This window comes from Melanostigma gelatinosum, assembly GCF_949748355.1.
Source record: "Melanostigma gelatinosum genome assembly, chromosome: 19".
In the NCBI taxonomy this organism is placed as follows: domain Eukaryota; kingdom Metazoa; phylum Chordata; class Actinopteri; order Perciformes; family Zoarcidae; genus Melanostigma; species Melanostigma gelatinosum.
The window spans coordinates 14869265-14894425 of record NC_136652.1 but is presented as its reverse complement, the minus strand read 5'-3'; the positions used below and the strand labels follow the sequence as shown (position 1 = coordinate 14894425).

The following is a 25161-nucleotide window of genomic DNA, read 5'->3' as shown; positions in this document are numbered from 1 at the left end:
GTTAGGATTTGATATTTGTAACGAAGAAAACGTGCTCAAACGTGTCAGAAAGTGTTAGTTTGACCACTAAACCAATACCAGCAAGGCAAACAAGTCATCTGAAGAGGGCTCTCATTCCAAAGACATGTGCAGTTAATTCACCTAGCGTATGACCGAGTTGTCTTTCTGTTAGTGAAGTGTCTACTCCGTGGCTGTGTCCCAAATTACTCCTTTTCCTACTTCAGTGATATTAATGTGTAAACTGACAGGTGTGGCGAACGACGTTTACATTTTTTTCAACCCTATTTTCCCATGTTTTGTGTCGAATGGGGGCAAACACTGGTCTAAGTGTTGAAGGAGAACGCTGCGGATGGCAGCCGCTAAAAAGGCTGTAATGTAATCACTCGTGGCAAACAAACACTTTTAGTGGACGTAAAGCGATTACATTACAGCCCGTTTAGCGGCTTCCGTATGCAGCATTCTCCTTCGACACAACAAACATATTGTTGTCCCCATTAGTCCCGTAGACACAAAAACATAGGAAAAATAGGGTCACGGTTGAAAAATTCCCAAATTACCCTTAAAAGCATTGAACCGTCACTGACTGAATTTGGACTTTGGATCGGCCATTTCTTTTCAGGTTAGGCTGAGACTAGACATGCACAAATAATTGAATGAATAAATAAATATGCAAACCACAACCAGCAATGCAATTCAAAGCAGCTGAGCTTTGCCTTCATTTTTCTGAAACTGCAATGGCGGTTGATGCATTGACTTGCAGTATGTATTGGCTACAACTGTCTCTTCTACAACAGAATAAAGATACAGCTAAATGAGAACGATGTTTTACTCTGAGTGCCAACCGGTTTACCTTCAGTTGAAATAGCATGTACGGCAATGCTGCGTTCATGTCACGACGTGAAGTCGTAAACATGGAAATACCCTCGATCCCATCGGACGTGAGCACGGCATAAAGCCAGCTGTTATGTGTAAAACTCTGTTCCCTGTTTTATAATTGAGCAAAGATGCACTGTAGAACTAGTCAGACATCTAGTCAGAATAGTTCCGAAAGTCTAAGATAAAAACTACAATATTGAATGGAGCCTCAAATTGTGTCCAACAATTTTCTCTTTTTTCGGAGGATCACTGATAAGACGGTTTGTCTCCTATCACAAGAGTAGAACTGGGATGCAGTCAGGGGCTTGTTAGTTGTTAGGTTGGAGGTGGGGAGCTCACTCGTCCACAGCAAACCAGAGGGAGAGTGGATAGAGGGGAGAGAGTGAGGGAGGGCTGCAGGCTGCCGCGTGCGGAGCAGATACTCTGGTGGAGGGGGGGGGGAGAAGGGAGTAGGTCTTACCTCTGGGGCAGTGAGGAAGGGAGGAGGGGTTTCAGAGAGGACTCGTATGAGGCCATTGGGACACACAAGATAAGGCATTTCCAGCTGCACAGAGTTAGACAGAGTTAGACCAGGATTCATAAAAAAAAAGGTTCAGAGAAGATCCTGAAGCAGTATTTCACACAATTCGGGGGAAATAACACTATCCTATTAACCACTGAGACATTACAACATGTCACACGCATGTTGGGTGTCTTCACATGGCTTAAAATAGCAGATATTTTCACATATTTTAAGTGTGAAAGTTGTTTTTATTGACATAAAAATGATGTCCAAGCTGTAACTGGTAAAAGCAAACAGAGTTTTCTGTCGTTCTCCATTTTTTTCTTTTTTTTTTTACTTTTAATGCAAGTCATAGGGGAGGTATTGTATAGGGGAGCTATACTGCACATGTCTGTTATGGCAAACTTCATCTAATGCCTCACTTTCCTCAGCTGCTCTTGCACCTGCAATGACCGAAAAAGTTGCACGAGCTTGCAACAAGCTACAGGGAGACAATTGAGTGCCAAAAGTTAATTTCGTGGATACATTTCTTTGCTTTCATTGAAATTGCTGCTTTAATGAGGTGTTGCATATACTCTAAATATTGTTACACCAACCCTCATGTGTAGAAAAGGTGCTGTTAAAGCAAGTCAAAAGATCTTTAATTAGAGAGCTTCTCTCTGGTCAGGGCTGCCTGCTACATGATGCAACTGTAATTGTAATTGTGGACGAGCTTGAAATAATTAACAAGCATATTCTGTTGCAGGAGGATAATGATGTTTGTAAACATGGCTTTTTATCCAAAGATGTGCAAAGTACGCTGTGCTTTACTAATGACAGTTTAGGCCACCGCTGCCCAAGCATCACGGTTAAAGGTCAATCAATTTCTCTACTTATTTGAGTGTCTGAGTAACACAGAATCTGCACATTCAGCTCCAACACTCTGACGAGTCTGGTTGGAAGTCATTCTTTTTTTGTGTTGACGTTCACAGGACTTTTTTGGTGTTATCGTCTTGAAATCCAAATATCCTTAAAGAGGGGGAAAAAGTGTGTGTGTGTGTGTGTGTGTGTGTGTGTGTGTGTGCGTGTTGACAGTGAGAGCAGCTGCTGTGGCCCGTAGCAGCAGGGCACTGTACACTGTGTCAGTCTCAGTCCATCTCTGCGTCTCAGCGCTCCCAGCGAGCCGTCTCAAGTCTCTTGAATGGACCTGAGAGCAGTTGCCGCGGCAACCGCAGCAAGTGAGGGGGGGGGGGGGGATGAGGAAGCAGTGAAGATGGAGACATGACCCTCTTTGCTTACTGCTACTGTATGTATCTTTGGAATAAGGATGTACAGTATGTAGCTCTTGAAACACTTGAGCACAGTGAGTGTTTCATGTGTCTTCAGAGTTGCTCTGGTGTGTCGGGAAATTTAAAACAGAAATATACTATATTTGCTGACATAACAGCACACTCCGCTATGTTGTCCGATAAGATTGCTACTCGCTGACACATTCCTCACGTCAGACTTTGGTCCTTGTCAGCTACTTTTACTGTTGATCGTGGGACAACGTGTAGCATCCTCACTTAATCGTGTACCGAGATACTGACTTTTCTGTTGCACCTGTTTCTTGAAACTTTCATACGAGTGTGCAGATGGACATCTTGTACGACTCAAATGAGTATATCGATTTTCTCTGAGCTGTCGTCATCAAATAATGACGTGAACACAAATTCTGGTGTTGTTATTGTCTGGTTTGACGCTGTATATCACATTGGCATTGCAAATTGAATTCCTTGTCATTAAACACTTCGACATTTTGCAGTTTAATTCGGGTCAGTCACCTGTGATGCCGGGGGGAAAACGTTTTATACTGACGGCCAAATAGTGTCCAAATAGAAATAAAGACGAAAAATTAAAAAATTACATGGGTAGGAGAGGCCGAGGGCGTCTCCACAGGGGATCCAGTCGCTAGAGACAAACCTCGATCTAGTGTGGACTCAAACACTGATCTCAAAGAGAAGCAGCGATGCTTTCGTTCTCTCTTTTCTCCTCAGTCCCTGGGACTTTCCTCTCTCTGTCTCCCTCCGACTGGCTCAGCACATCTATTGCTAATCTATTGCTAATCCACTGAGGGCGAGGCTAACACAGGAGCTAATGAGATTAGGACACTGTAGGCTTCTTTTCCCTTCCCTCCTGTCCTGTGCTGCTTTCAATTTATCACTGCCTGCTAATCTGTGTGTGCCTGTGTGTAGCGTAGAGTGTGTGAATTTGGTTTTAGACTATTAGGGATATGACTCCGTTAGAAAATGGCTGGTGATTGAAAGAGATGAAGTAGGGGCTTAAGCATTTTAACGCTTGTTACAGAGATCTATTTTTACATGATTCAACATGAAGAACATGAAGAACGCTGGTCGGGAACTGGATCTATTTTAGCTTAATAAATCTCTCAAATACTATTTAAAAAACAGGCATTCCACATCTTTACAGGTATGTAATGTACTGTTAACACTGTGCATTACTCTGTCGTGAATGCCCTTTTCGCTCTCTGCTCCCCGAGTCATTCAAATGTGGTCCTTCGACACTCGAGGCTCAAACATTTTGAATTGTGGTCTTTCCTCTGGGATGTAAAGAGAAACTTTGCCCTGAACCCGTGAACTGTGTCTCCCTGTACAAGAGCTGAAATCAATTACTTTGGTTACTCACTCGAAGGCATCCGAACCCCTTATCCTGCGTCAGTGGATTCAAGGGGCCATGAGTCTAAAAAAAACATTTAAAGAGTCTGAAACATAGAGCTCCCTTAAGACACGATCCTGATCTCTGTTTATTAAACATGTCAGGACCTCTTTATTGCCCTTTGATTGTTTATCTTCGGCATAAGAATCCTGGATGCCATGTATGTTCCTATGTAGTGTTTTTTTTCTTAGGTTAGCCTTTTTGTATTCTTCTCTGCTTCCTTTTCATTTTGTCTTTCATTTGACCAAATAAGGTGAGGGATTTTGTCTTTACTTCCATTCAGTATGTCCATCTTATGGTGGAAGTTTTCTGTGTTTAAACATTCTTAATAACAAGGCTTGGTGAGAATTCAACATTACCGTTTGTTGACTTTCGGTGGTATCGTATTGTGATGATATGATCATAAGAGTAAAATCTGATTTAAAAAACAAGCAGGTTTTCTTTCATCTATTTGATGTGTTTTGTCTGGAACACATTTCATCAGTTCATTTTAGGTGTGAATTTGACACATGGTGATAAATATTGAAATCTAAAAATGTTCAAGTTGTGGGAACGAGTAAGATGAGCTGGAGAGAAAGAGTGAAGACAGACATGAGGGAGGAAGTGAGGCAGAGCTGGAACATTGTCTGTCACGGAACAAAGTGTGTTTGGCAGCCAACCTCAGCTGGCGTCACGGTGACTGACAGGTGGCGCTGCCCGTCAGGTCCTCGACACTGCAGCTGCAGTGGTGGATCGTGGTCGATTTAGATCTGTTTAAGCATTTGTCTGTGCATTTCCATGCCTGAGTGTGTCTGAAAGTGTGTGAGTTGACAATGGCAAAACCTGCCTTTATAAAGGAAACATGTCGTAGTTAAGAAGCAGAGAATGATTTAGCTGGTATCTGAAATCTTCTAGTGAAATAATAAACAAAGTTTAGAAAGAGTAAACAGCATTTACTGCAACAAACACACACGTGTAAGGCTGTGTGTCCATGTAGCGTTTTTCTCTGGAACTAAATCAACATGTCACCGCTCTAACTATTGTTGTATGATGGACTAGCATCGCCATGCTTTTTAAAAATATTTTTGGGTTATTGTCTATCTGGGTAAAGCGCTTTTTCCTCGAGGCCGACCAACCTCAACCTTGATCTATCAATGATTTACACGCTCAATTTCCCCCATGTGAGTGTGTGCACATAACTCTCCTTTTCCATTCCTCACCCTTTGACTGGTTGATTCTGCATGCTTTCCATAAAACACACATTCTTCTCCACACTGTATTTGCCCTGATCCTCATTCAGACCATTTATCTACCACCATGGTTACACAAACCAACAAATATGTGCGGGTAATTCCTCTAATCCATCCTGCTCTCCCTGTGAATGTCTTCTAAACCTTTCCATGGGGTCTGTGTAACTGCCATGTGTGGTGAAGAGGGAAATGAACATGGATTTACAAGCTGAGCCCACCCGGGGCTTTAATTGGAATGAAATCACGGGAATGAGCTTCAGCTACAAGCGGTCATATAAACCTAACCCGAAGAAGAAGAAAAAATTAAAGAAATCATGTGTTTATTACTCTAACTGTAATGAATGCTAAAACAGAAAATAACAGCAAATAAATTCCCTTCATTTTTACAACCTCCCAAATAATCCTTGGCTTAACTTGCCCTCTGTCCTCTCTGAGCCGATTCCCACGATCATTAAAAACCTCATAAACAACAAATTATATTCTCTTCATTCACGCGAACCCTCACTCTCCTTATTCATCATTGAAACGTGACCATAATAAGCTTTGATCTACACTTTTGATTGCACGCCCTGCTTCCCACACATGGAAATGCAAGCTGGGACTGATTAGTGCCCCTGATGCTCAGAGTTGGAAACCCCTCTTTTTTGAGGAGGGCGTCAAAGCTGCGCATTTGATGTGGGATTTCTCTGCATGTGCAAGAGCTCTTTTATTCAATTAGTGTGTCAGCGTGCATACAAATCCTACTTCAGATTGCATGTGTGTGTGGACAGAGCGCCCACGTGAGGTTACGCCCGTGTGTGTGTGTGTGTGTGTGTGTGTGTCTGTGTGTGTGTGTGTGTGTGTGTGTGTGTGTGTTTGTGTTTGTATGTGCAGAGGCAGAGCAGTGGCACACAGTGCAGGGGCAAGTGATCAGCAGATGCTCCCATTAATGAGATGTAATCATCGCACAAGTAATAAATAGAAGGGTCGACTGGAGGAAGACTTGATGAATCTACGTGTGGTGGCTAGTTAGTGCATTCGACTACAGCCGGGCCTGTGTTTCTATCAGTGAATCACTCTGTCGGTTTATTCAAGCTGGACACATCGATCTGCATCCATGGAGACTCCAGGAAGCCTCTCGTGCACTCTCACTTCGTGTCTTCCCACTCGCTAACCTCGGTGCTCATGTGCTCACAGCCCACTGCTCACCACAAACACATCTATCCATTGCAGCAAGAAAGAATTGTTGCATGAACAGGAGGTACAATGTATACTGTGCACTGCTGGGACCCGGTGCTGGCGATTGTTCTGACATACCTTCTGTTTCCGCCTCTCCTTCCTCTTGTCCTCTGTGTCCTGCAGCATCTTCTCTCTCCACAGGTCAAAGAAGTAGGACGGGTTGGTGTAGAACTTCAGACCCTCCTTCCCATCGTCCCTGCAGATCGACAAAAGAAACAACCAAGAATCCCATTTGGTTGGCATGCTGGAGAAGTAGTGTTCTTTTATTTTTTGAGAAGCTAAATATTGACAACAATCAATTTTTAAGCTAAAATTCAAAAGGCTGGAACCACCGGTCTCAGGTTCTCAAAGGTGAACATTTGCTGCCTGTCTTAGTCATACGCAGTAAACTGGATATCTGTTGGTTGGACATAACACATTTGAAGACATCTTGGCCTGTGAAAAAACACAATGAGCATTTAAAAAAATGTAGCTTTATTCCATTTACAGCTACAACTAACTATTAATGTCATCATTGATTCAGTTCTATTCAGCCAATCATCCTCTTGTACAGCAAATGGTAGAAAGAGGCCGTCACGATTTCCCAGAGTTCAAGGTGACTACTTCAAATGTCTTGTTTTGTTCAATCAACAGTCCAAAGCCCCCAAAATATTCCCTTTATAACAATGTCAGACTACTAAATTCTACATTTTAAAATGCAGGGAGAGGACATTTTTGCTTATAATTATTTTTCTTTTCCTGTGTCCTGCCCTTGCCTGTCTCAGTCTGCTTTCCTTCAAGAATTCCTGGAAAACCTGTCAAAGACTGCAGCTAGGAAACGTTCTCAATCCCCCCCCCCCCCCTCAATAACAAACAAGCTTAACCCTTTGCAGCTGCCGAGTCTGTGTTTGACAAATCATCAGCTTTCATTCTTGCAAACTCTGCTGAATAGTTGTGACTTTTTGGGCTTTCTTTGTCCCAAATTTTCATAAATACCACGAGGCGCTCAACAATAACAATAGTAATATTAGTCACCTCTTTCTCTGTAATGTAAAATGAACGTAGTAACCCCATCTCTGCGTGGTCTGAGATAGAATTGAACAATGGGATAAGGAAAGGGCGGAGCGAGAGCTACTGTAGTACTGCGGGTAGTATTTGAGTGCTTGTGTAAATCATTATACATGGTATTCATTCTGTGTATATTTGAGGCGCGTGTTTGTGTGCGTCTTTTTTTCTTCTTGTGTGTGTGTGAGTGATAGAAGGAGAGAGAGCAGAGCAGCTGTGTTCAGAGTACATCTGAGAAGTAACAGCCTGGGGAGGTGTCCCGGGGAGACTCCTGATGTGATGTGTGGAGAGGAGAACCAAATTAGGAGAGGAGAGGAGGAGAGAGGAGATGAACAACATGAGGAGAGGAATACAAAATGAGGAGAAGAGCAGAGCGGAGAACTCAAAAGGGGGTGTTTTCCTACATTTCTTTGTCTTATATGATAATTAGGTGAAATTAAGCTCGTAGAACTTATGTTCTTTTATGGGTGAAATTATCTTGATTAATCAAGAAAATGACCATCAGGTTAATTGATAATGACAGTTATAGCTAGTGTCAGCCGTAGCGTTAATACATAGACACATATATACCACTCTTTCTCTCGTGGACACACTAGTAGAGCAACAGTCCTCTATTATAGATACCTCATCCTCTCTATTGGACCATGTGCTCTTGGGCACTCCATCAGTTGTTAGTCAAGGGGAGGTGAGAGCAATTCCAGCCAGAACTGACCTTAAGGATTGTATAGTACCTGTTTTTATGTCTAGTTCAACTATCACCATTAATCCTTGTTTGAAAAGAGGAAAAAAAACTTTGACATGTAGCCTTCAGCCGGCAGGAAATAAGATTTGAAAATAATGTCAGTGAGGCAGACGCCCACACTGGACTATTGCTTGTCCCAGACCTAAAAAATATAATAAATGCACCTACGGCAGATTGAAATACCACAGCCTGCACCTTTCTCCCTACAGTCCACATGTACGTGTCTGTACACATACAAAATAAAAGATTGTGTTTTTCCTGTAACCTTCTTCAACTGGCTTGGTCAGAGTGACAGTATTACACAGGGATGTGTCATGTAAGATGCTGCAGGAGAGAAAAAGGAGTGAGAGGGTAAAAAAAGCAGGGTGAGAGCAGGGTGAGAAATAAAGGGGGAGGGAGTACTGGCCAGCTGAGCTTTTTATGGATTATTCATCTCCAGATGACACTCTCTATCGCTCTGCTTGCACCGGCTCAACACTCAAGAGCCAAGAGATGTCTGGTGTGAAGGAGTCACAAGCTTGCCAAGACTAATATACCTACCAACCAAGGTGCACAAGCAGCTTGGGGTGTCTTTTCAGGATTCTCTGTGTGCATCATTGTGAGCATTACGGTAAATAAAAACCTTTTGGTGGCAGGCAAAAGAATAACAAATAACAGCCAACATTCAAGGCCGTTTAGCTGCTTTTGTCTTAACACAGTAGGGTGCCATCAGTCTTTCTTTATGCCTTTCACTAAAATACAAATACATTGTTCTCCAATCTCCACACTGAGGAGAATAGAAACAGACAAATATATGAAAGGTTGTTATCGTTGGTGAAATGCTGGGCTCAGAAAAAGGGCTGCAATTAAACCTTCCAGTTGTAGGTAACGTCAGTGTTTTTCTGAAAGAAGGGAGCAATGTCGCTTCTCCATCTCCTCCATTGTAGTATCATCATTTCACTTGCAAAATATGCTTTTAGAATGCACATTATAGCTTACTTTTAGCACAGCATTCATTCACAAAAACAGAAACCCTTTTGTAAAGTTATTGAAACTGGATTCGGACCTGTAGGGCGAGAGGATGTTGAGCGGTGGCGGCTGCTCGCATGTCTGGAAGGTCTCCTGCAGTGGGACGGGCATTGACTTGCGGTCAAACAGCTGCTGGTCCTGAATGGTGGAACTCCTGAAGGCCTTCCTCATGGTAATGTCCTGAAGAGACACTACGGCAGCAAAGGAAGGATGCAGAACAAAAAAGAGAGAGGGAGAGATGGGAATATCGGTGATTAAATCAGGTTCTTTTAAAAAAAACATGTGACGCAGGGTTAGGGTTTTCCATCTAACAGACTCTCTGTCTCACTCATGTCTTTGGTGAACACAAGCAACCATTTGGCTCCATTCCCTTTATTCCCATTATCATCATCATCAAAACATCACGGAGCACTAAACCTATGAGAAACCACTAATCATCCACCCTTGGACTAAAGCTGCATTGTTGTCCTAATTGGATAATTTCAGTTCCCAGACAAAGCAAACCCACACAGCGTCACAACTAAACTAAGCTAAGCCAAGCCAGGCTAGGCTAGGCTAGGCTAGGCTAGGCTAGGCTAGGCTAGGCTAGGCTAGGCTAGGCTAAGGTCGTCCGTCAGAGGCTGTGGGGATGATTGCCCGTCTTTCGTCCGGGAACAGCTGACATTTTTCGGAGGGGTGAAAGAATAACTCGATGCTGCACAGCTGAAGCGTTCAGAAAAAAAACAGCTTGGAGAAATTCCCGAGGGCGAAGAGGAAAAACAACCACACTTATGCTAACCCTCAATCTGGTCTGGTCAAGTAGAAAACAGCAAGTCTTGGAAAGAAATCCAGAGCAAAAAGTCATGTGGCATGAAGAAAAAAACATTGTATTGTACCACACACACACACACACATACACAACAAAACAACAACATAGAATCAAATACTGAACTATTAGCCCGTACTTTAAGTTGATCGCCAAACACGCTGAGTTATCAGGACAGTCATTGGATGCTTGTCTTGATCAAATGAGACAAAGGCATTTTACTATCGCAATCTGACCTTCCACATTGCAGCAGTGCATCTGGGTAATTACTTCCACACACTCTCTGTAGTGAAGGGCCAGCCACCTGAGGCACTGACGTATCGTTATTAACAAACACTATCAGTGAGCCGAGGGTCGGTAAGTAACACTCTGGGAGAGAGACAGGAGGCCAGAGAATGGAAGAGGGTGATAACGAAACTGCACGGACACAACAGAGTCAGGGTGATGTAAACAAAGGGACGGAGTGAAGAGCCACTAACAGTAAAACAAAGAGCAGGAGCGGACATGCGGGAAGTATTCCCAGGAAATACAGACTAGCTGATGGCCGGGAAGAATGTGGGAATATAAGAGCGGAGGGAAAGATGATAAAACGAACATGCGGAAAGGAGTGGTGTAGAAGAGAGCAAGAGAGAAAACACAAAGCATGACCTCTGTGAGAAATAACAGAAAGGCATGAGCGAGGTGTCCCTAAGAGAGGTGCAGTAACCTAAAAAATTTAGGAAAACTGGTAATTAACATCTCGTTTCATGGGAAAACTGAACGCACAACTTTGGAAAATATAAGTCAATGTGAAAACATGAGGTTAGTCTGTGGACTGAGATGGATGTTTGGGCAATAATTGAACTGTTAACCTTCTCTTTCAAATAGGTTTGGTTAACCTGCATGTTTGTTTTTGGTGACGATGCAGCATTTCCAGATCTCAGATCTCAACTCGGTGAGTACAATCTTGTTATTAGTGACAGGGACGACGCCCTAAAACTATGCAAAATCACACCCAAGTTGTAATAAACTACCCTTTAAGAACTCGTGCTTGTATCAGTGAGTGCAACGGAATAAACTTCAATTCCTAGATCAGCGACATAAGAGGTGACTCATGATAAGAAAAGGGAAAAAAATCAAAGCCACAGTGGCACGACAATCACTGCACAATGCCCAAAGCGATCACAGAGGAGAGAAATGCCAGGGATAAGTGGGAGTAATGGGGAGATCTCAGAATTTGGAGTAGATTAGAGAGGGTAAGGGATAAAGATGTGGAAAAGGAGATATGAACATTAAAGTGATGCTTTAGTGATCCCTGTAGGGCATTTCCTTGCCTCCTTTCCACGGGAAGGTCAGAGTGAAGAACAACATTCTCCCTCTCACTGCTTACAAAATGACAGAGTAAATCCACATAGTAGCCAAGAAGTATAGTCATTGGCCAACCGGTGAGTGCCACTCTGGTGGTGGCCGAGTGCTGCATGCTAAGCAAGAACGCCGTATCCTGCAGCCCCAATGCATTTTGGGAGAGCAGAGCGCTGTCGGATGGTGTGACCAAAATGTGCAAAGGGAACAAACAAGAGAGAGACAGTGCAGAAGTGTGTGTCAGGATGAATCTGATGCAGACTGAGGCTATAAACCTCTGCCAAGCAACACTGAGCACTGAGAGAGGCACACTGCACTAATCAATGTGGGCAGAAACAAAGAAGGCACACACACAAACACACACACACACACACACACGGATATCTTAGCATGATGTTCTACATCCTAATTACAAAATGTCACTTATTCAGCTGAACTACCAATTATACCAATTTAGTGAAGACATTCAGCTAATGAGAAAAATGTAAGTGAGCTTTGAGTGAGAGAGTTCGTGGGAGGTTCTAAATGTGTGCGTGTGTGTGCGTGTGTGTGCGTGTGTGTGCGTGTGTGTGTGTGTGTGTGTCAGGTCGAGCAGCACCAGGTGCAGCAGCAGCCTCTGATCTCAGCCTGTGAACCTCCTTATCAGTAAGCCAGTTGTGGATAGTTTCTCTCACTCTCTCTCATATCTTCCTCTGAGACAGATAGCATCTAGCTGAAACACCCTCAACCAAAGAGAGGTGAGGAAGTTATTGTCGCACACACACACAAACCTCTCAGCTTCCCTTAAAGTTTCAAGGAAATTATGTTCTCCCTCTTCCCTCTCTTCGCCCCCTGCCTCATCAAGATGCAGTACTACACACAACTTCTGCAGATAAGAGAAGGCGGAGGCCAAACTGTCTTTTAGCCTTTTGTCCTCTTCCTCTCTCTTCTTGTATAAACCATGTAATCCCGTGTTGTGGGTAATGCAAGATGTTACGCAGTAACTCAAGAAGTGAGTAGATGAACTGTATGCATCTCCTCAACATTTTGGTTTTAACTTCAGAAGGCTTTAATCACAGTGTTTCCTACTCCTGCTTGCCGGTCATCATCACCCACAATGCTTCTGCAATAAGAGTCAATTATGACTCCTACATAATTGCTGAGGGGTTACACCTGATAACATCGTCCCGACCGATGGTGTAATCATGAAAGAGTGGCACCCACCCTCTCCCTCAGGTAAACACTGTTCGCTCGATCAGCACTTTTGCTGCGAGCCACCGGCTTAGCCGTCTCCATGTCGAGAGCTGTTGAGAGGCAATAGAAATGCTCCAAATTTTGTATACCTTTATTAACAAAAGGAATAGAAATTTAATATTTCCATAAAATAGTCCTGCTCGTTAATTTGCAGCATTGCTTGAACACAGTGGCGGGCCTTCAAGGCCAGCTAAGCCTTCTCTGCTGGCCGAAACAGAATCACAAAGTTATAGCTATTTTATAATTTAGTCATTTTTACTCAAATTTTTGTTTACATGTAAACCACCAACAGTGAACACAAAATCTGTGAACGCAGCTCTCGGGCGCAACATTTCCTGTATCAACTGCACGCCACAGGTCTACAAGGGGCACCGTATGCACATTAAAACACAGAATCTCATCTGAGAATCTCTGGTGGGAGTCTCTGCGATGTAAACTGATCATTTCAAATTCTAAATGCCTTTAAAGCCGATGACTCATCTTCACACTCCAGACTCCAGTCTTTCCAGACACAGAGGAAAATGAAGATACATTAAATCACAAATCGGAGTTTCAGAGTGAATGAAAGACTCTGGACATTTTGTAATTCTATAAACGGGATGTAGAGGTACTGCTTTGGTAAGTGTTTTAACCGTCGTGCCGGCAAAGCTTATTTGAATAGACCTTAATACGGAGAAGCAGAAAATAAGGAAATAAGGGAAATAAGGAAAATAAGAGTCAAGGAGGGTTAACAAACAGTAGAAGAAGAAAAAAAACAAGGAAAACAAAGAAATGCAAATAATATAAGATCAAGAAGTCATGTGAGAGACTCAAAGAGAAGAAAAGAAAAATTGGCAACAGAAGAAGAACCCTCTGATGGAATACAGAAACAGAAGGACTAATAGAAAAAGCAGAAGCAGAGAGGGAGCATGGAGTACATAAAGAAACAGTTAGAGCCCACAGGGACTCGGGGTGGCTTTGTGGCCCTCCAAAATGGCCTGTGGCCAGTGCGGTGATATAACGGTGCCATTAACTGTACAGGCCATTCGTTTGGTTGGCTGGAGTGACAGTGGGAGGCCAGCCTGACAGCACACAAATAGCATCCACGCAAGATGGAGGGAGAGCAGAGATCAATCAGAGAGGTGGGAGTGGGCAAGGGTGCACAACAAAGACAGAGAAGGTGTGTGTGTGTGTGTGTGTGTGTGTGGGGGGGGGGGCAGTCAGCGGTCAGGAGAGGAGGAAGAGGAGAAGGGGACTGGGGGCCTAAAGGGCAACATGTGGAATGTTACACTTTAAAGGCTTGAGGAGATTTGGCAAGGTGAGTGAGTGTGTGTGTGTGTGTGTGAGAGTATGTGTGTGTGTGTGTGTGTATGTGTACATCGGTCTGAACATGCATTAATCATCTGATTAAGCACTTTTGACCTCAAACACTGCACACCAATGACACTGCATACATCACTCCGGCCTCGACTGCCTCTCACATCTCCCCGACCTTCAGCCAAACATCTTTCATGTCGTCCACATGTGTCCGTATGCTGATAACACATCATTCGCTTCAGGGAACACTGCAAGCCTCTCAGTGTCTGTGCAGGCGACCGAAAACAGCTGAGACTGCTCTTTATTACCAATACTGGGAAGAAGCAGCAATAATCATAAATAAAAGCAATGAAAAAAAACCTTTTATGTTCACTGCACAAGTTACGTAGGGCCCCGCCTCCCCCTCATGTCAAAGTGGATGTTAATGTTTACAACTTGAATGAGAGGATGAAGCGGAAACAATCCTGGTCACGAAAAGAGAATTTAACACCATGAGGGTGAATTGCGGGAACAGCAACCAGCTCAACGTGTGCTCTCTCAGTAACGTGAAGTTGACGTGCCACCTTGCGTCTCTTCAGTCTGTCTGTCTTGCTAACTTCCTAGCTTCCTGCCTGATGGGACCAAGGCAAACAGTCAGTCCGTTTGGGGCGGGGGTCCCGAATGATGCAGGAGGCCTTTTTCCTGCACGTGCTGGTGTAAACCATCGGCTGCAGTGACCGTCTGTCTACAGCAGAGCAGGTACCGTACCACACGGTGGTGCAGGCAGTGAGGATGCTCTCCACCACACACCTGTTGAAGGAGGTGGGGACTGAGGTGCCAAGACCAGCCTTTCCGCAGAAAGTACAGGTGTTGGTGGGCCTTCTGAAATATGCTGAGTGTGCTGATGCGCTGGGTGAGGTTAGCTGAGACAGCTGCTCCTCCAATGTGGAGGAGAGGGGGAGTGGTCCCAGTCTTCCTAAACTCCACAATCATCATTTTGTTTTTTACATAGATCTTTACACTTCCTGCCTGTTCTGAGACTCCTAACTGTGAGTGATGAGTCCCACTAATGGCGTCTAGCATAACTCAGCTGTGAATCAGACACCATTTCTGAGTGTAATCTGTCACTAAATGTTCTTTTTTTTTTGGTCATTAAGGGTTTTAAAGAACTTCAAAGAGGCCCGCGAGGGATTTTGCAAACAGTATCTGTAAAATGCATATTGAGTGCTCGGCTGTCCTTCCCCCATCCTCCCTCCCCTCATTTATCCCTCTACAGTCCTGATTTATGGTCCCATCCTTGCCTGCACTCCCCCCCCCCCTCTTCTTCCCTCCTCCTCTCATGCCGACCACAGACCCACACTGACAATTACAAGGCAAGTCGTACGCTTGTGCTGAAAGCACACACTTTCAACTGTGTACAGCAGCATGTGTTTGAGGAGATAAAGACAGGGTGGGGGTGGGGGTGAAGGGTGGCATTTACAGGAAACAAACCCCCTCGCTAAACCCCTCCCACAACTGTCCATCTATCTCTCACACGACTACCTTGCTGTTATAGTGATTTGATTTTTACAAGGGTCGAGACGGGAAAGTTAAACGCGGGTGCGTCCATTCACAAGACAAATTCATTTGGTTCTAAGTGCGTGTGGAGGAGTCGAACTGAGAGGGAAATCACTGCAACCTGCAGAGGAGGCCATTTCTACCTGGCCCAGAAAATTCTGCGGTACAATCCTTTTACACTCCACTGCTTTTGCTGCAGTGCCCTGTATTATGTGCCCATCCCTCTATCCTTCCATCTTTCTTACTCTCCTCCTCCCCTCCGACTCCCACCCCACCGCACACTTCATCTGCAACTGAGCTGATCCTTATCCACTGTCTCTCCAGCCAGTGCTTCAGGTTAAAGGGTGGGAAGTCAGGCTTATTCATGAAGGGATGCATCAGACACACGCGAACACACAGAATCACTCATATGTCCAGATGCAGAACCATCACATGAATATGGAACAAGGAGCCGTGTGCAAAAACGATACAAAGACCGGCTTTGTTGTTACTGTTATTTCCCGAAATGAATCCGTAGATGTGTATCAAGATACAGGCTATTATCTTATCCTCTGCAGGGTGTTATAGCGAGCCTTGTTGCATGAGAGAAGGAGTGCATGAGTGTGTCTTTGCCCTCTAACCTCTAGAATAATATGGACTCACTTATCAGTTGAGACCCCGCGCACAACAGACTTCCACAATTAGATCACGCGCACACAATCATTCAATTAGGATGGCTTCAGTGACGGGGTTCGACGAAAGGGCGGTGAGATTAGAGGAGGAAGATGAAGCAGGGAATGGTGAGAGAATGGCAGGTGAAGGGCGAGGAGACGTAAAACACAAACCTGTGAGTCTTTAAAAACTAAAACAATTCACTGGCTTGTAAAAAGGGATCAAAGCCTGCGCTTGCATTCACAGAAGAGCCATAAGCAGCGAGTGCAGCCCAGCGAGCATTTTACTGCCTCTGTGTCAGTGACAAGAAAGCAGTTAGAGTAGCATTGTGCAGAGCCGTAAACACACTGCGGGCCCACGGGGAATCCATACGGCGCCGTGGAGCATGGGATTACACCGCTGCAATTTCCTCTCTTTGCACCCCCTGCACTCTCCTCTCGCCACGCTAGCCTCTCATCCCGCCTCCCCTCTCTCAGGCTGACCGGGCTTACCTGACAGTCTCGCCGATTATCGCATTCCTTTTTATTGTTGCCCACCACAGATGCAGCCCGACACACAGATCCAATTTCTCCTCCCAAAGAGAGGGCCTTTAGTGGGTACACAAGCATCCAGCCAAAATGAAAGCAGGGGAGGCAATGGTTTGTACTATTGAGGGTGAAAAATGATATTGTCTCATAGCTGCCCGTTCCTCTAATAACAGCCATTAACACTGGAGGGGGAGGAGAGACAGGTGAGCTGACACTCAAAGGCACCAACAAGTGCACATCCAGTTTGGGGCAGTAAGAGGTGAAGGTGTGACCAACGGAAAACATTTCAAAGAAATGAGTGCACGAGTGTTTGTGTGTTTGTGTGTGTGTGGCTACGTTACTCACGTTCCTCTTCTTTGGGGTCCAGCTGTGTGACACTGATGGAGAGGCGGTCCACGCGCTCTTGCAGGGAGTTGACCCGGAAAGAGAAGGTGTGGGCCTCGTTGAACAGCTCTCCAAACAGGTCTTCTGCATATTTACCTGCATGCACGCGCACACAAGCAGAATTTTAGTTTTTTTTGGATTTCATGCTCATGAAGTACTCAACAAAGAGCCATTAACATTTTTTTATGCAGCGATAATGAGAAAAACGTTTTTTTAATTAAATTTCTTGAAAGTGTCTCTGGGGGACTTGTAGTCTATAATTCTGAGGTCCTTTTTGTTTTGAAAAGGTTGACTGCAGTGAGATTTGAGCACGAGAGCTGTTTTACCGCAGACAGCTGCGTGACACCAGATTCAGACAAAAAAGAAAGAAAGATGAAGATTAAACTAAAGAGGAAAACTGTTACTTTAACTATTCAGACAGGCACGACGCTGGACAGACACGAGTCAGGGCAGCATGACTCGTGTCTGTTGACTGCTCCAATGCTTTCAGCTCTGTTGCTGGCTGTCAGTGAAGTCTGCTCAACTACTTTTGAACCAGATGCTGGTACAAGCGTCTCTATGCTGCCCCGGCGTGATTGATTCCTCAGCTGACAGCGCTGTCCGCAGCACGGCAGGAGAAACGCTCCGTGGTGTGCTCGGATTTTACAACTCAACGACCAGCACTCACAATCGGATGTTTTCACATCACAGGTGATGAACAGTTCAAGCGTCTTACAGTTAAAACGTGAGATTAAAAGACATATTTGTAGGTACTGTGTTCTGAAGAATAGACATCAATAATAATGTTGAGTGTTTAAAAATATATATAAAAAAGAAAAAGCATGAACCAATGAACCACAAGCACATGACAAATTACTGTAAGACCCCCCTCTGAGTCGACTGAAAACCAGCCCTGAGTTTCATCATAAACTCACGAGCAAAAATATGCAATTGTGAAACCTGATCTTGGATGTGAAGGATTATCAAATCAGTTTTCTGAATATTGTAATGCCTGCTATGTACTGTCCAGGAAATCAAAACCGACAAGTAGGCATCAGCTGACTGAGTACCTCATCGACTTACATGGAGCCGAGGTGCGTGAACAGTACCGGTGTGTGTCCATTGAATTAGCTGTATGAGAGAATGAATGAGTGTGTGCGTGTGTGTGTGTGTGTGTGTGTGTGTGCCACTGACTGAGGCTGCTGAGCTGGCGTATGACGTTGGCCAAGGAAATGTTAGTCACACACTCCAACTCATTCTTGATGTTCCTTGGCAGCACCGTGTGGCACAGGTGCCTCGGCTCGATGGTGCGCTTCACCAGCGGCATCCTTCTGCTGCGACACCACTACCTGCAGGAGTCGGGTGGAGAGGGACAGGACAGAGGGAGGTATGGGGGGGGGTATGAAGGAATAGAGGACACAACTTAGTTAGTATGACTGTTGTTGTTATAACTTGTGATTTAGCTTTTGACAACGATAGAAGACACTCGTTGACAGCGATAAGGCCTCGTTAAAGCACTGATTCAACATTCATTGTTTTTAATATCCCGCTGTATTCTTAGCGGCGTTGCCGTCACCGAGGGACAAGCATGATTATTGACCGTATCCATCAAAATGTAGGGCAAGGAAGGCTATTCTAGGAAGTGGCCCAGCTATGGATGTTTAGAGGGGAGGGAGAGGGAGCCCAGTAAAAAGGCTTTGTTGAGGTGATTCATCAAGGAAGCGTCTTAAATGGGGGCAAAAATGCCCAAAAAAGGAGAGAATGAGAACCTGCACTCCTGAAAGCCGTTGTTTAAGTTGTTTGAATAAGAATGTGCGGCCGATGTTACAAACCCAAACACGGCGTCAAATTTCTCCCCACTTCTTAAATAACAAGATGTCGTCTCTGCTCTCTCGAGATCTTTAAAAAAAAATGTCCTCCCACAGTTACTCCTTCACCCACACCCACACCCACACACACACTTACACATTTTCTCCTGATTGGGTACCTATTGACCCGGTGTGCGCTGACATTTTCTACAGCCTCCAGAAGTTTTAGTCATGAAGGGCTAACTCTAACACTCGCCACGGTGGAGGTGTAAACTCAGTTTTTAAGGTGTTAACCTTTAACAAACAGGCCCAACACTACTCAATGTAACATCTACTGTACGTTCAGGAGGGTCATCTTGGAAACACAGGCTCGGTCTAGCATTCTGGCATTCTGGCAAATGCCAAATGGGGCGTCCCTACCTAAAATGCAAGGCAGGTGGCACCGATTATTGTTACGGAGCTAGCCAGTTAGCAGCAGCACTGCCAATGCGGTGACTAAAACCTCCTATTTGTGGTTGGGAGCGGTGTATTTTGTTAATGTGCTGTTGGCTTTAATTGAGTGTAACTGAGCTGTAAATCCTGAGATACAGGCAGATTTATTTCTAGTAATTGTGCTTTTGGCTTTGAGTGTTCCTGAATTGTAAATCTTGTGGAGATGCATATGCTGTTGGCGTGAATTGTGTGTACGTGAATTCCATTTTTGGGGTTTCCGTGAGAAATATTCGAGGATATTTGAAGCTATTTACTTTGCTATCATCGTCTAATGAGATGAGGGAGATGAGGACAAAGGTTTGACTTCAAGGATTTCCCTTTTTTATTATCACAGCAAATATATTGCAGCAATATCCCTTGAAAACTAATTTGCTCACAGGCCCATAAACAAATGAATGAATAGACTGCAGTCTAAACAAATGTAGAAAATAAAAGACCTGTTGATCTGTTTATCGATCTGCCCTTCTCCATTTCAATACCCGGGAGTGTCTTTCACACACACACACACAGATGATGACAAACGTATCTGCTGCGTAAGTTCACACTGTTAACCCCCAAACTGGCTAATTAGCAGGATTAATACCTCTATTCTTCTATGACATTTAAAAAAACAAGTACTGAATAAATGACCGAGTTCAACAGAGACATGACAGGAGAAGACGATGGCAGCAAAGGGAATCAGCATTCACTCCTTCTCTCTAAGCCGCACAAAATAAAAGCACATAGAGGTAGTTGTTAAGTGACGGTATTGATTCGGCCAGCCTCAGCTCCTCAGGGTGGATTTTCAAGTAGCAGAGAAGAGATTAATAGTTTCCTTTGGTTTCAATTTCAAATAAAGATTTAAGAATGACCAAAAAACGCCCCGCTCAAACGTTAAGCGGTTACTGAAGAGCATCTGTGTTTTCAAAGTCATCCATAGAATCATAAAACCAAATGTATTGATGTAGCTTCATCCCTGTTTGGACAAGAGGAGAGAGGAAGACTACTGGAACAATTCTGCTATTTAGTTCTAGTTTGCGTTTTCTTTGGTTACGAGACTGTTTCTTTGCATACCTTGAAAACATCAACTTGTATTTTTTTTTCTTGACAGTATCACAGGCTCAATTACATTTTCTTGACGGCTTACGCACTCGTGGCATCTGTGTGTGTGCGTGTGTGTGTGTGTGTGTGTGTGTGCGTGTGTGTGTGTGTGTGTGTGCGTGTGTGTGTGTGTGTGTGTGTGTGTGTGTGTGTGTGTGTGTGATTAATGACTGCAGCATACATTTGCCGCCTGGCTGATTGGACATAAGTTAGGACTGTTGTCAGCAGGAGGGAACATTTTCTCACACATGCAAGCACTCACCACTATAAGCACACACACACACACACACACACACACACACACACACACACACACACACACACACACACACACACGTACATATACAGTCCATGCTGCATTTGTCCACCGGGGTTTCCAATAGCATACTATGACATGATAACATATGACAGCGCTGCTCCCGTGAGAATAATGATGGGTTCCCATGAGAAATCGCTTACACATCATCTTGGTTCTGACAGTGAGAGAAAAATAAAATGATTTTTGCTACGTTCTGTGTGAAAGGCTTATTACACAGCACTTAACAAGGTGGAATGACAAGACAACGTTTTTCTACAAAGAGTGTACCACCAGACAAGCTTGTTCATCATGCCCAGTTAATGTCAAGGCTTTTTTTTGGCATTCATTACTTGCGTGTGAGAGCAGTCCGCTGCTGCCATGATGGTAACAGCTAACAATCTACATCAAGCAAACCGATGCCCTTTGACTGAAGTTCCGTACGTTATCGAGTGGACCGGTTTGACAAATGTCTGTTAAACAAGAGGCCTCTCCGATCATCCCTGATAAAGGGTGTAGACTGAGATGCACATCAAGTGGCTATTTGATTTGAACTTCAAACTCTTTTGCACACAACAAATGACTAACTGAGTCTAAGGGGGAATGAACGACAGCAGGTCCAGGGTCTTAGAAACTGCCCTGTTTCGCCCACACGCCACTTCCAAAAACTCTCCACGTCCACTTTTAAAGACCACGGTAGAGTTAAATATACAGCTGGGTGAGTGGAAACCTTTTTATCTTGACTATTTCATAATGACACCAGACTAACCAACCGAGTACTCTTACTATGTAGCTAATGGTCGACCATGATTATCAGCTCATTTTCCACAAAAGTGCTGAAAGCGTTTATGACGGCCTGGTGATTACTCTCTCTGAGACAGATTTCGGACTATTCAGCACAATAGAAAGAATGGATGTGGAGGACTGAATTGATGGATCTAACACTGAGAAAATTACAGTCTTCCATTTTCAATTCGATCCTAATTGAATAAACGCGGCAGCTAAAAGACCCTTGTGAGAGAACTGTTTCCCTATGCGTTGCCTTGCTCTTCCCCTGAGCTTTTCCTCCTTCATTGACAGTGCTTTGCCAGTAAGATGGAGGACGGGCCATCACTGCAGCATCATATAAGTATTAAATGATGGCGGATGATCGCTGCGCAGAGAAATGTTTAACAAACCTGCCCTTCTTTCCCTTCCGTCTCCTTTTTTCATTTTCCCATCCAGTCTTCGGGCCAGCCTGCCTCATTTCTCTCTGTACACCCATTACCACTGTCCTATACCTTTTTTTTTACGATCCATACATCTTGGGTGGTGCTTTCCCGCTGTCACTTATCACCATGGCAACGGCTGCAGTGATAACGGTTGCAGGACGCAATTGGTCACTTTATATATAATGTCCCAAGGAAAGGCAAAGACGGTGGACAACAAGAGAGAGAGAGGAAGGGGGTGAAGGGGGAGGGACGAAGGGGCTGGGATCAGGGTGCCCAAACAGTGTTAGCAACTGATGAATGGATGCAATATGAGAGGCAGGAGGAAGACGAGGGAGATGTGGGATTGCTCGTCCATTGTGCGCAAGCACAAAGCAGGCTGAGGAACGGCACGTGCCAGAGGAGAGCAGGGGGCCTGCACTGGTGCGGCTCATTGCACTCGGGACAATATGTCCGACTAGAGGCTGTAATGAATCCGAACGGGGCATTTACTCACTCACACTGCCACACAATGTAGCAGAGGACCCCTCAATATGGAGCAGGTCAGGGGCCTTTTAACTCGGAGGGCTAGACACAGAGCCTAGATACAACATCAGCTCCGATTTGATACAAGCACCCACAGAAATGATGGATAAACAGGTGATTATTAATTCTACTGAGAAAGCGTGACAAAAATGCATGTCCAAAACATTGCAGCAGTGCAATTTTTTTTTCAGCCACAGTTTGCTATCACAGTCACTGTTTCTGTGCAACTGGATACCACAAGAGGAGAGGAGCAGCAGAGAAAGACACTAGCAGTAAACCAGACAAGGAGTTGGTTGTAATTTAAATCAAACGGCCTCGGTCTTCTGAAGAAAAAGCGATCTGCTCATGAAGTGATGTACAATTCATGCTCTGAGGAGTGAGTCAAACAGTTTTTCTGACACAATGCACGAATCAAGAGTCTGCTTTTAACCAAGGGCTCACATACTGAGTGCAGATATTCTGCAGCGTTCACCAAGTTGTAGACTTTTTAATACCACAGAGAATGCAATTTAAAACCCATTTCATGATCATGCCGTCCAAAGTCTACATCCCACAATAATTCCTAAAGATACAATTAACCAAATGAACCCGCCCCAGATAATTGGCAGAAAAAGGATGGATAGATAATTCATTTAATTTAATTTCATTGTAAGCTAAAATCAACACTTGCCCCTTTAAAGACGAAGCGCACACCCTTCTGTAAATGCTGTAGCAATAATGGTGGTGTCTGCTTTATGTCTCTATCGCAACAATCCCACTTTTAGTTTTAGGCGTATATAATGTTTCCCAACAGCCTCACAATCAGATACTAAAACACTGTAGAGATGATATTACTGCCTGCAGAAAGAAGACTTGAAATCGAAATACTTTTAAATGACTTCTAAGGCTTTTTTCTTCGACTTTTCAAGACTTACAGAAGAAAACATGCATGTAGTCATAAGTATAATAAAAAGAATTGCAGGAGGTTTGTCCGTTAGTTATTGACTAACCTGTAAGGGTCAACAATTTAGTTTCTGCAAACGACCATGTGTGCATCTTATTGAGTGACACACTCATAAAAACCCTTCCTCGAAGTGTGAAGTTAGTTTCCTTCTGTGTATGAAATTTGCCTGAACATTTTGTCCTTTTGTTCTGCAGACATGGTTCCTTCCTACACTGTGAACAGCTGCAAACATAAAAACACAGAGCTCTAATGAGGGAAACTGGCCGAACCACAGCAGCCAATGGCAGAGCGAGCAGACATCAAACTGGCAAAGCTTCCCAGCAGCTGCTTGAAATTAGTAATGCAGATATGCGGTGCGGGACGACCTGCAGCTCATTTTCCAAACAAAACAAGGGAGATGGGGGGAAAAAAAAAAAAAAAAAGAATTTACGTTGTCAAACTCATTGTGAGACTTCTGTTTCTTTCAACTGGTTGAAAGACTTTTCCTTTTGCGACTGCGGAGGCTCAACACGACAAATAAGACGTCTGGCTCATCATTCTTGTTATTCTAATGAGGCAGCTATGGATTTCTAACTGCTATTTGTTCTTTCATTATCTCTCTCATTAGCACACGAGGCTGGAAACGTTTCTTCTGTCCTTTAAAAACAGCTCGAATGGCAAGAAACCTTTTTAAGATAATGAAATGCTGATGTCTTCCTGTTTGCCTTCAGTCTTATCCAGCAGACCTGTCGTACAAACTAGTTGATTTTGACCGTACCCCAGTCCTCCTAACACTTTCCCACTGTTGGTGAGAACAGGCTGCTGGATTTGAGAGGAGAGCCGGAGCCTCTGCACAGGAAAGGGTCCCTGGTGCACATGTGCAGGACGAAATAACATGCACAGACACACTGAACATGTTGAACTTCTCTGAAAGCAAATGAGGTTCTTCTCAAAGATCTATGCAAATAGTCGACCGCTTTCACACGCACACCCACACACAAGCCCCTTTATTTGAGTCCCCGCCTCCCTACCCTTCACAGCCGATCACGTTGGCAGAACATATCAAGGCATGTGCCAGTGTGTCTTCCTTCCAATTAAAATGCTGTACCAGCCGGCACCCCTTCAGCTGTGAGATGACACCTCGCAGGCCCTCACCAGTTAGGCGCTATAAAAACACACATACACACACGCACAGACACACACACACACACACGTGCGTAGACCTCTGAAAATACACTTGCAGCACTAGTGCTGTCAGGCTGTGCTCAGACCGGTACGCTAACTAGGTTGAGTCGGAAACTAAACAGGGAGCTTGTGGCAAGGGATGCAGGGACATAAACTTACTTCCTCGCCTTGGTAACTTTTTTTGACTGCAGTGTATTCCTCCTCATATTGTTTTTGACACGCTGTCTAACTTGCGTGTAAACAAAGGCTGTTCTGCGGTCGTGTTCCCACCGGCTGTGCGCTGGAGTTTGGACGCTGAAGTTTTGTTCACGGCCGTTTCCTTTTGTGTACATGTTAGTAAGAGGTCCAAATCCAGCAGGGTGTGAGAAGCAAGGCAGTCATTTAGCACTACGCCCTGCCGCTCTCCTCTTGACACAGCCAGCACTGATCAAAGTTAAAAATCCTGGCACGCTGGCACTCAGATGGCACTCAGGTACGGATGGCACTCGGATGGCACGGATCCATTGGCTGGCTTGGCTTTAATGTTGCCAGTCAGCTGTAAACAAGTTTCAGAAGACAGACAAGAAAACAAATATCGACTG

General features: G+C 44.3%; 1 protein-coding gene across 3 annotated transcripts in view; it reads right to left on the bottom strand.

The window, feature by feature from the left end:
• Positions 1-25161, bottom strand: part of wasf1 (WASP family member 1) — a 46842-nt gene that overhangs the window by 9177 nt on the left and 12504 nt on the right. For 2 of the 3 annotated variants that reach the window (XM_079291436.1, XM_079291438.1), the window contains exons 2-6: positions 18260-18414; positions 17048-17182; positions 9351-9504; positions 6598-6715; positions 1337-1420 (exon numbers count right to left, since the gene is read on the bottom strand). In XM_079291436.1, the coding sequence (XP_079147562.1) occupies positions 1337-1420; positions 6598-6715; positions 9351-9504; positions 17048-17182; positions 18260-18392 (624 nt within the window). In that variant the 5' untranslated portion in view covers positions 18393-18414. The remainder of the gene's footprint in view (positions 1-1336; positions 1421-6597; positions 6716-9350; positions 9505-17047; positions 17183-18259; positions 18415-25161) is intronic. The other variant, XM_079291437.1, reaches the window with a different exon arrangement.